Raw genomic sequence first — 12,256 nt, forward strand, 5'->3', positions numbered from 1 at the left:
AGTTAAGAAGTGGTTTTACCGTCACCCCTCCCAACGTCACATGACCGAGCCCTTTACCTCCCTAGCGGTCTGATTATGTCCGTATTTCTGTGCTCAAAGCGGTACATTTTTTTGCATGGAAATATGTCTTTTTTTATTGTCGGCCTGTAATTTTTAGGAATAACTCGCTGAAATCTGTCCGAACAAGAGTCTAGTAAACATCCCGGGGAGGATAAAATTTGAAACCCGAAATAATAAATTATAATATAATAAATAATCATAAAAAATAATAATATAATAAATGTAATTCAATAATATAATCAAACCAAAAACACTGAAATGTGAAATATAGCGCCAAGTTCGCACATCACTGAGCAAAGTCGCAGAATCGTTTTCAGTGTCTGATGAGGAATTTCCCCCACCAATCATTATCACTCAATTCTGCAAGTGGTTCTGATTTACTATCGCTGTTCTCTAGCCGGTCTAAAACCGCGTCTGACCTAAAGGGACGCTTTTTGGACGCCATGGACGTTTCTCAGTTTCCAGGCAGAAAGAACAGTAAAAATGCAGGCAGGGCGCCGGACAAAGCACTCGGGACAAAATGTATGTGAAATGGTTTACTATGTAATATTTGTTAGAAAATGACAGTTTTTAAAATTTGCCGCCGGTTCCTCCCCCCATGTGTCCCGACGCTCGCAGGGACCAGAACCCGGATGCCGGCATAGGCCGGAGGAGATGGCCGGGGACGCTGCAGGGGACACATCGCGGGAGCGAAGGACAAGGTAAGCACTGCAGGGAATCCCTGTGTAACGCCGCATAGTAAGCCCGAGTGCAGCTCGGGGTTACCGCTTTTGGTACTGAAACTTTACCCCGAGCTACACTCGGGAATACTGCCAGGGGGGTTAAAGAGCAGAAGTCGCGGCCTGATCTTGTAGTCTCAACTGCGCAATTTTGAGCCCCCGCCACCGCACATCTAAATGAATCCTATCAGTTGTGTTTTCTGAGTGCCCATTTCATTACACATTGTCACTATTAGTAGTGGTGCACAGAAATTAAAATTACGGTGCCGAAACTGACAGGTTTTTTTTTAAATTTTATATTTAATTAATGTGCCTGGTGTTTTTGCATTGATGTCTACGGGGCGCGGTTCTGCCTTGAAGTCTACAGGACACGGTTCTGCCTTGAAGTCTACGGGACGCGGTTCTCCCTCTGAAGTCTACGGGACGCGGTTCTGCCTCTGAAGTCTACGGGACGCGGTTCTGCCTCTGAAGTCTACGAGACGCGGTTCTGCCTCTGAAGTCTACGGGACGCGGTTCTGCCTCTGAAGTCTACGGGACGCGGTTCTGCCTCTGAAGTCTACGGGACGCGGTTCTGCCTCTGAAGTCTACGGGACGCGGTTCTGCCTCTGAAGTCTACGGGACGCGGTTCTGCCTCTGAAGTCTACGGGACGCGGTTCTGCCTCTGAAGTCTACGGGACGCGGTTCTGCCTCTGAAGTCTACGGGACGCGGTTCTGCCTCTGAAGTCTACGGGACGCGGTTCTGCCTCTGAAGTCTACGGGACGCGGTTCTGCCTCTGAAGTCTACGGGACGCGGTTCTGCCTCTGAAGTCTACGGGACGCGGTTCTGCCTCTGAAGTCTACGGGACGCGGTTCTGCCTCTGAAGTCTACGGGACGCGGTTCTGCCTCTGAAGTCTACGGGACGCGGTTCTGCCTCTGAAGTCTACGGGACGCGGTTCTGCCTTGAAGTCTACGGGACGCGGTTCTGCCTTGAAGTCTACGGGACGCGATTCTGCCTTGAAGTCTACGGGACGCGATTCTGCCTTGAAGTCTACGGGACACGATTCTGCCTTGAAATCTATTGGACACAGCATGCCATTACCGGCACCTTTTTTTCTATTGGCAAAATTCCGATAACCCTGTTTTTGGCTGATAATTTTCCAATATATTGGTGCATCACTAACTATCAGGAACCCGACCCCGAGAAATGCCATGCAGCCATCGTTGGAGTGCATGCAGATAGAAAGTGGCTGCAAAAAGAAAATAACATGTGTTTGTGACTCACGCCGTTTAGTGCGCTAAATGACATCCATTTGTACATCGACTTTAGCATCTGTCAGTTATTTTATTCATTTTGTGTCCATAGCCCATGACTCATGATAATGACGTGGTTGATATCCCCATAGGCAAACACCGTACAGCGCACGAACCTCACTCAAAACCAAAGGCCGAGACCAGCGCCGAGGTGGATTTTCGAGAAGAAGAGTCCAAAGATCCGTTGATCGACAATGCGGCGCTCTGGGCCAGACTGGAGGAGCTGGAGAGACAAGAGGAGCTCCGAGGAGAGCTTGCCGAGTAAGCATCCCCTGGATTTCCCTTTTCTGTACTATGAGCTCTGTGTGTTGCTTTGGCTAAGCAGTTATCAGAACCTTTTATTTTTTTTCACTATCATGAGGACCGCAGGCTTTAACCCTTTCACTGCCAATGATGTATACTGTTAGGGCTCCCGGTAAGACCAGAGATGCGTGAACTGACACAGGGAAACGCAGGCTCAAGTATGGTGTAACAATATAATTTATTAAAGGTTATACACAAATATAAACGTACAATAAAACAAACCAAACCTCCAACTGATAACGGAATGTACACAGACGAGAGCAGTCAGGGCTGGTGAGGTGGAGTGGTCAGGCGGGCCAGGTCAGGAACCATCGGGCAGACAAGACACAAAGGAGTAGGCAGAGCGTATTGAGATGGGCCGGGTCAGGAACAATCGGGCAGACAAGGTACCAAAGGAGCAGGCTGGAGAGTGGTCAGGAATAGCCGAGGTCAGGACAGGCGGAGTTCATACAGATTCAGGATCAAAGCAGAATCAGGAATCAGGCAGGAAGCAGGTACAGGGGCTCATGGGAAACATACACCAAGGCACTGACTGCAGGTCTGGCCATTCCTAAAATACACCTCCTGCAGTCAGCCTCAGGTGATGGCTGATTGCAGGAGTGAGCGTCTGGTTGCTGAGAGCACCCGCTGGCCAGCCCTGGTACTGTAGCCCACAAGGCAGGTGAGTCCCATCACCATTGGAGAGTCCATTCCTGACATATACCATACAGCAGCAGTGTGTTACTGGGGTCTTTTAAATCTGGCAAGCTGTCAGATGAAAGCCATCAGGTGGGTGGCTATACAACCGCCCAGTTGCTTCCATTACACCCCAGCAAAAGTCACCAGCCCCGCTGCTTTTCCTGGGCTCTCCACTCATATTGGCGGATCCAAGACCGGCATGGCGGCGTCGCCTTCTAGGGAGGGAGATCAGCGAACATCCATTCACTGGTTTGCTGTAGCTAGTAAGAACATAAAAGCAATGTTTAAAGCATGACTTCTGGTTCCTGGTGCTCTAAACTTTAGTGTATTTTTTTGCGCTTGATAAACCGTTGCGCTAATATTGTGTGACGTAAAAATCTGGAAGTGGAATTCTAGGATGCATCACTAAGAGGTGTCATCAGCAGGAAGGAGGAGGTCCTGATTCCCCTATGGAGATCTTTATATCACTAGGGGGGTCATCAGCAGGAGGAAGGAGGTCCTGATTCATCTATGGAGGTCTTTATATCACTAGAGGGGTCACCAGCAGGAGGAAGGAGGTCCTGATTCATCTATGGAGGTCTTTATATCACTAGAGGGGTCACCAGCAGGAGGAAGGAGGTCCTGATTCATCTATGGAGGTCTTTATATCACTAGAGGGGTCACCAGCAGGAGGAAGGAGATCCTGATTCATCTATGGAGGTCTTTATATCACTAGAGGGGTCACCAGCAGGAGGAAGGAGGTCATGATTCATCTATGGAGGTCTTTATATCACTAGAGGGGTCACCAGCAGGAGGAAGGAGATCCTGATTCATCTATGGAGGTCTTTATATCACTAGAGGGGTCACCAGCAGGAGGAAGGAGGTCCTGATTCCCCTATGGAGATCTTTATATCACTAGAGGGGTCACTAGCAGGAGGAAGAAGGTTCTGATTTTGCTATATTGATCTTTATATCACGAGAGGGGTCACCAGCAGGAGGAAGGAGGTCCCGATTCATCTATATAGATCTTTATATCACTAGAGGAGTCACCGGAAGGAGGTACCGATTCATCTATATAGATCTTTATATCACTAGAGGGATCACCGGCAGGAGGAAGGAGGTCCTGATTGCTCTGTATAGATCTTTATATCACTAGAGGGGTCACCAGCAGGAGGAAGGAGTTCATGATTCCCTGGAGCAGGTAGGGAGTATGCAATTGACTTGGGTGAAACTGACAGAAATTGCCCTGCAGATCTGTGGGATGAGGATGCCTCCTTTCTCTTACGAGCACCAACCGTCTGAGCTCAGTGTATAGAATCACTGGACCACTGTAGGGATTGCATGGGGAGGTCAAGAAACTCCTGAGATGTCAAAAATATGCATGGGGTTAGGTCAAGGTGTCCTTTGCCTTTTTTTATGAGCTGTGGACTACTTCAGCAGCATAGCTTGCAGGTCTTGGCCTTTTTGCACCCTCCTGCTGAAGTGCCCATGGCGGTTGCCTCTTCTGCCTACCCGCCAGCCCAGCCCTGGGTATAGTTGTAATTCATGGAAGATGCGGCAATGTGTTGACCTCCATGAGTAGAATTATGTGGATGCTCCTAGATTACTGACCACCATAAAGACGTCAGAACAGACTATAATACTATGACATTGAATGCATCCACAACTCGGAGAACAATTTTTATCATTTTTTTTTTCAGAATAACGAAAGATCTTCCCCTCGGCAGTGATTCCTGTTACGAAGACGACAAGGAGAACCTGAAGACCGATCTAAACGTGAAACAAGATCATCTCGCTGCGGGCAGTCATACGAAATCGGAATTGTTGATCTCAGGCTGTGTGAACGGGTCTCATTCACAACACAGCGACGACGAAGACAACTCTGCAAGCTGTAAAAATTCCGTTGCCACCATCTACTTTTCTCATACGGTTGAACCAAAAAGGGTGCGTAGCCAGTTACCTTCATCTTCCTTTGGGCCATAGGCTTGCACCTTCAGTTTTAAAGGCAGGCACACTACTAACACACACAATGTAATCCCGTATGGTTTTCTGTATTCAGTGGTCTTTGGTTTTCTAACTTGCTTCTACGTACCTTTTTTTATTATTTGTTTTTGGTGGTCACGCTCACAGTTCTTTTGCTGGTAGCAAGGGATAATAGCCCTGCGTGACAGACCGCCTGGCACCCCGCCTGGGTGCCTCTGCCAGAGAGTTGCTTCCTCGCCACTGGAACACAAGAACAAGGTGTCATAGCTGGGAATTGCACCCAAGAACTAGACAACACTAGGTGCAAACAGGACCTCTCTTCATTGAAAATTCACACAGAATTTATACCATCAGTTAAAAGCTTGATCACATTATCCAAAACAATGCAAACTGCAAACTGTTATCATCTTCAAAAACAATGATGTCATTTTATTCATAGGACAGTGAAGTCCTCTATTTTTTTTATTTCTCTTTTTTAAAATAATAAACTCAAATGGACAATTTGCCATTTAGATGAATTATATGTGTGGTTCTGCCTTCAAAGTCCCAGGGAATTTTCATTGTTGTATTTTATAACTATCATCAGTACATCTAACACTGCATCTTAGTGTTACTAAACCCAGGACCCCTGCATTCACTATATCCGCTCTCCCCGGACCCTGCATTCACTATATCTGGTCTCCCCGGACCCTGCATTCACTATATTCACTCTCCCCGGACCCTGCATTCACTATATCCACTCTCCCAGGACCCTGCATTCACTATATCCGCTCTCCCCGGACCCTGCATTCACTATATCCGCTCTCCCCGGACCCTGCATTCACTATATCCACTCTCCCAGGACCCTGCATTCACTATATCTGCTCTCCCCGGACCCTGCATTCACTATATCTGGTCTCCCCGGACCCTGCATTCACTATATCCGCTCTCCCCGGACCCTGCATTCACTATATTCACTCTCCCCGGACCCTGCATTCACTATATCCACTCTCCCAGGACCCTGCATTCACTATATCCGCTCTCCCCGGACCCTGCATTCACTATATCCGCTCTCCCCGGACCCTGCATTCACTATATTCACTCTCCCCGGACCCCGCATTCACTATATCCGCTCTCCCCGGACCCCGCATTCACTATATCCGCTCTCCCCGGACCCCGCATTTCTAACACTTTATAACTATCACCCTTCTGGACTACTGTGGCTCTCTTTAAATTCCATATTTGTCCCCCCAGGTGAGAATCAACACTGGAAAAAACACTACTTTGAAATTCAGCGAAAAGAAAGAAGAAGCCAAAAGGAAAAGAAAAAACAGTAATGGGAACGGTCACTCGGTCCCAGAACTGCCGGTTATAAAGACTCCAGCGGATATATACAGGTACACTGAAAGTGGACTTCCAGACGTTTTTGTGTTTATTAAAAGTCAGCAGCTACAAAAACTGACACACACTTACCTGTCCCGGGGTCCATCGATGTACTCACCCGCGCAGTCCCTTCTGTCCTCCACAGCGCCGGCATCTCTACTGTTGGCACCAGGCTGTGACAGCTTGCGACTTCACAGCCTGGTGCCAACTGTGCATGCGAGGGTCGTGCCGTGCCTCCTGATTGGTCCAGCAGTCTCCTTGGACCTGTGAAAGTTTCCCGGAGACTGCAGGAAGGAGGAGGGTGCCGAACTTCCGGGTCACCTTGCCGCGGCGAACTGAGCTGGAAGTGGGAGTGGGTACTTGTCAAAACCAGGCACCTACTCCCCCCTCCCCCCCAAAGGGTGCCAAATATGGCAGTGGAGGGGGGAGGAGGCAAATAAGCAGAGCTTCCAATTTTGAGTGATTTCAGGAATATTATACATTTGAAGGAGTTTTCCACTTTTAAGAGATCAGAGGATGAGGACTGCAATGCTCCCAGTGTTCAAGCTGGGTGCTCATAGGGACTGCAGCGTTACAATGAAACAATGAGATGTCATCAGCACTCCATTGCAAACATACACTGTTTATTACTGCAATATCACATCAGTCAACTGAGCCAATGTTTTGGGGCCACACGGTTCCTTTCTTAACCCCGTGGCGCCGGCGCCTCCCGGCCCTTTAAGGGTTTCAGAAGCTGGGAGGCGGGGTGGGGTTTTAGGGTCATGTGACCGCCATGATTCGCCGTCGCGGCAGTCACATGATCGGGAAAGGTCCCGATCGAAAGAGGAGATCGGGACCTTTCCGTGAGTACCGGACATGTGTGCTGGGAGTGCGCATTGTGCGCGCTCTCAGCAGATATGTTTTTCTTGATTGCCCGCAATTGTGTGGCCGCTCGGCATCAAGAGGTTAAGGTGACATACATTGGTCAGCCATGACCACCCACCTAATATTGAGTACTGTAGCTCCCCCTTTTGCAGCCAAAATGACCCGTCCAGGCATGGACTTCACTAGACCTCTGAAGGTACGCTGTGGTATTTGGCACCAAGCCGTCAGTAGCGGATCTTTTAAGGTCCTGGAAGTTGCGAGGTGGGGCCTCTGTGGATAAGACTTGCTTTTCCAGCACCTCCCACAGATGTTCGATCAGTTTAAGATCTGGAAAATTTGGCCAAGTTGACACCTCAAACTCATTGTGTTCCTCAAACCATTTTTGCAGTGTGGCAGGGTGCATTATCCTGCTGAAAGAGCCATTGCCATCAGGAAATACCGTTTTCAGGAAGGGGTGTACTTGGTCAGCAACAATGTGTAGGTAGGTGGTACGTGTCATTCACATGAATGTTAGGAGCCAAGGTTTCTCAGCAGAACATTGCCCATCACACTGCCTCCACCTTGCCCTCTTCCCATATTACACCCTGGTGCCATCTCTTCCCCAGGTAAGTGACACCTACACACACCCAGCCATCTACGTGATTGAAAAGGGATTCATCAGACCAGGCCACCTTCTTTCATTGCTTCGTGGTCCAGTTCTTACGCTCACCTGCCCATTCTAGATACTTTTGACTGTGGACACGGGTCAGCATGGGCACCCTGACTGGTCTACGAGCATGCAGCCCCATACACAGCAAACTGCAACATCCATTTTTTCTACTTTCAGCACTTCAACTTCAGATACAACATGTTCACTTGATGACTAATATACCCCACTGACCTTCAGGGGCTATTGTAACGAGATAATCAATGTTACTTGCTTAAAGCGGAGTTCCAGCTGAAAAAAAAAATAAATAGAAGTCAGCAGCTACAAAAACTTTTAAAATACAGCCGCTTACCTGTCCCTTGGTCCCGTGGTGTCCTCACCACCGCTGGTTTCACCAGCCATCTTCTCTCCCTGGCACCGGCATCTTTAATGTGGGCACCCGGCTGTGACTGCTTGCGGTTTCAATGCTGGGTGCCCACTGCGCATGCGCGAGAAGAGCTGTGCTTTATGAATGGCCCTGTAGTCTTCTGGGACCTGTCACATGTCCCAGAAGACTACGGGTAGGGAGGGGGGAGGACAACTTCCGCTTCGGAAGTGGGAGTGGGTACCTGTCAAATTCGGGTGCCAATCCTTAATGGTGAGCGGGGGGACAAAGCATTAAAGCAGAACTTCTCCTTTTGGGTGGAGCTCCACTTTAACATGTCAGTGGCCATAGAAGTCATGGTTGGTCGGTGTAGTGGTCCTATCACTGTAACATCACTATAGAAGTGGAAGGAACCCGTCATGGCCACACAACTTTGGCTAACTTGACAAGGATGTGGCATTGCACAAATGAAAAAAGTGTGTATGTTTGTAACAGAGTGCTGGTGATGTTTCATAGACACACCCAGCAATGTATACTACTGTACCCGCTCTTTGTTGGAACCCTCACTATGTTTCAGTAGCGGTATTGGGCTCTTTAGTATGAGGGGAACATGTGAACCTCTCCCCCAAATACCACACATGACTCGTGATTAGGGGCCTAATTGTCAACGGTGACCTGGTGGCATGGTCACAGTGCTGGGAAAGGTAACATAGCAATGCCAGCCGAAAGCCCAACGGCACAGTCATCTTGCCATATATATGCATACTGTCAGCATTAAAGCAGAACTCCTAGCAACTTCTTTTTTTTTTTTCTTTACCATGCAGTGGGGCTGTGCACTGCTCATTTTCTCTTGGGGTGCACGCAGCTCCCATACTCACCCAATCCTTCGATCCTGTGCAAAACAGCTCTCCCCCACGTACAGCGATGGACTGCTCCTGACGTCTTCACGTCCAGAGCCGGTCTGTGGGCGTGGTGACATCAGGAACAGTCCACCTCACATGGGCGCTGGACTGCGGGGGGAGGGGAGGTGGGCGTTGTTGGGAGCTGAAGGAGCCAGTCTTGGTCTTGGAGGATCAGAGGGTTAGGTGAGTATATCCGTACCCCTAGACAACCTCTAGACAAAGACAAGCAGTTAACCCATGCAGTGAGGGCACAACCCCACTGCATGGTAATGAAAATAAAAAATTGCCCAGGGTTTTTAGAGTAGCTTTAGTACATTGGCCTCTTAATGATTCCCTTCACCTCTGATTTCAGTCCCCCTGGTCATGTACTTACCTTCCTCCCATTCCTGGCTGAACCTCAACCAGACAAGGTAGAAAGTCAGTCAACAGTAAGTCATTTTAGGAATACTTGGGACGAACATAGCCTTATACTCAGACAAAAAAGGTACAAAAAACAAAATGAAAAAGGGGGCAGACTTGGTGGCCCACCTGGACTTTTCCTGCCATGACTCTTCTATGCTTCCATAAAAGTCTGTATGTATGCATTTTTCTTCATAGGGTGTTTGTGGACCTGGTGAACGGAGAATATGTCCCCCGAAAATCCATCATGAAGTCCCGTAGCCGCGAGAACAGCGTGTGCAGCGATACCAGCGAGAATAGTTCTCACGAGTTTGAGGACAGAAGAGGGTACCAAAGGAACATCAGCATAGAAGACAACACCTTCAGCGACCACAGCGAGGAGGAGGACCGGACGCATAAAAAGCTGTCGCCTGTGTTTGGACCATTAGAGGTGAGAGGGGGAGATACAGACCGTTGTGTGAATACTTAACTTTTCCCACACAGATCCTGAGACGTCTGCTGAAGTCTGCATGGAAACTGCCACTTCCGGGAATGTCAATCTCCTGGGTTCCCTTGCAGCGCTTACTGGTTCCTCCTGTTGACCTCCTTGTGTAATGGGTGGAGGTCAGGAGGAGGAACCGTGCTACTCCATTCCTTCCACACAGTGACTGAATAAATGATTGGTGATCTTCTCTAGTGTATCAGGATGTTACTGCAGCCATTTAACCACTTCATGTCCGGACACTTTCCCCCCCTTCCAGTCCGGACACTTTCCCCCCCTTCCAGTCCGGACACTTTCCCCCCCTTCCTGTCCGGACACTTTCCCCCCCTTCCTGTCCGGACACTTTCACCCCCTTCCTGTCCGGACACTTTCACCCCCTTCCTGTCCGGACACTTTCCCCACCCTTCCAGTCCGGACACTTTCCCCCCCTTCCAGTCCGGACACTTTCCCCCCCTTCCAGTCCGGACACTTTCCCCCCCTTCCAGTCCGGACACTTTCCCCCCCTTCCATTCCGGACACTTTCACCCCCTTCCATTCCGGACACTTTCACCCCCTTCCAGTCCGGACACTTTCCCCCCCTTCCATTCCGGACACTTTCACCCACTTCCAGTCCGGACACTTTCACCCCCTTCCTGTCCGGACACTTTCACCCCCTTCCAGTCCGGACACTTTCCCCCCCTTCCAGTCCGGACACTTCCCCCCCCCCTTCCAGTCCGGACACTTTCACGCCCTTCCAGTCCGGACACTTTCACGCCCTTCCAGCCTGGACACTTTCACGCCCTTCCAGTCTGGACACTTTCACGCCCTTCCAGTCTGGACACTTTCACGCCCTTCCAGTCTGGACACTTTCACGCCCTTCCAGTCTGGACACTTTCACGCCCTTCCAGTCCGGACACTTCCCCCCCTTCCAGTCCGGACACTTTCCCCCCCTTCCAGTCCGGACACTTTCCCCCCCTTCTAGTCCGGACACTTTCCCCCCCTTCCAGTCCGGACACTTTCCCCCCCCTTCCAGTCCGGACACTTTCAGCCCCTTCCAGTCCGGACACTTTCCCCCCCTTCCAGTCCGGACACTTTCCCCCCCTTCCAGTCCGGACACTTTCCCCCCCTTCCAGTCCGGACACTTTCCCCCCCTTCCAGTCTGGACACTTTCCCCCCCTTCCAGTCTGGACACTTTCACCCCCTTCCTGTCCGGACACTTTCACCCCCTTCCTGTCCGGACACTTTCACCCCCTTCCTGTCCGGACACTTTCCCCACCCTTCCAGTCCGGACACTTTCCCCCCCTTCCAGTCCGGACACTTTCCCCCCCTTCCATTCCGGACACTTTCCCCCCCTTCCATTCCGGACACTTTCCCCCCCTTCCATTCCGGACACTTTCCCCCCCTTCCATTCCGGACACTTTCACCCACTTCCAGTCCGGACACTTTCACCCCCTTCCTGTCCGGACACTTTCACCCCCTTCCAGTCCGGACACTTTCCCCCCCTTCCAGTCCGGACACTTTCCCCCCCTTCCAGTCCGGACACTTTCCCCCCCTTCCAGTCCGGACACTTTCCCCCCCTTCCAGTCCGGACACTTTCACCCCCTTCCAGTCCGGACACTTTCACCCCCTTCCAGTCCAGGCCAATTTTCAGCTTTCAGAGCTATCACACTTTGAATGAAAATTGCGCGGTCATGCAACACTGTTCCCCAATGAATTTTTTAGCATTTTTTTTTTTGAGACAGATAAAGCTTTATTTTGGTGGTATTTATTCACCACTGGGATTTTTATTTTTTTTGCTATGTAAATGAAAAAGTCAAAAAATTTTGAAAAAAAGTGTTTTTCAAATAAATAATATTTCATCATAAATCTTGGGCAAAATTTATTCCGTTATTGTTTTAGCAAAAAAAAAATAACCCAAATTAGTTTATAACCAAAAATTATAATTTTTTTTTTTTTTTTTTTTTTTCCCCAAAAACGTTTTATTGAAGTAAGAAAGACAAAACAGATCATAGACAGATCAAAAATTATAATTTTTAAACATTTTTTTTACATTTTATTTTTTTATATTATTTATGTTTTTGTTTTTTTTTAACATACTGTCACCCTACTTGTGGGGGGTGATGAAGATTTTTATTTTTTTTTTACACCCATAAATGCTGTAAAAGCAATCATTTCTCCTTCTCTCTGGCTGCATTCTTGCAGCCATTGAGAACTACTGTGAGAGCTGTGATTGGTCACAGCTTGTC

The 12,256-nt window shown here is 49.1% G+C and overlaps 1 protein-coding gene across 1 annotated transcript in view; it reads left to right on the forward strand.

Moving 5' to 3' along the window:
- The window catches only part of URI1 (URI1 prefoldin like chaperone), a 150,837-nt gene that overhangs the window by 123,565 nt on the left and 15,016 nt on the right, over positions 1-12,256 (forward strand). Inside the window, exons 7-10 of the mRNA XM_089663031.1 lie at positions 2,163-2,331; positions 4,731-4,974; positions 6,247-6,389; positions 9,749-9,980. Of these exons, the coding sequence (XP_089519157.1) occupies positions 2,163-2,331; positions 4,731-4,974; positions 6,247-6,389; positions 9,749-9,980 (788 nt within the window). The remainder of the gene's footprint in view (positions 1-2,162; positions 2,332-4,730; positions 4,975-6,246; positions 6,390-9,748; positions 9,981-12,256) is intronic.

The sequence above is a fragment of the Staurois parvus genome, unplaced genomic scaffold (assembly GCF_062004578.1).
Source record: "Staurois parvus isolate SC_StPar_1 unplaced genomic scaffold, SC_StPar_1.0 ptg001614l, whole genome shotgun sequence".
NCBI classification, from domain to species: domain Eukaryota; kingdom Metazoa; phylum Chordata; class Amphibia; order Anura; family Ranidae; genus Staurois; species Staurois parvus.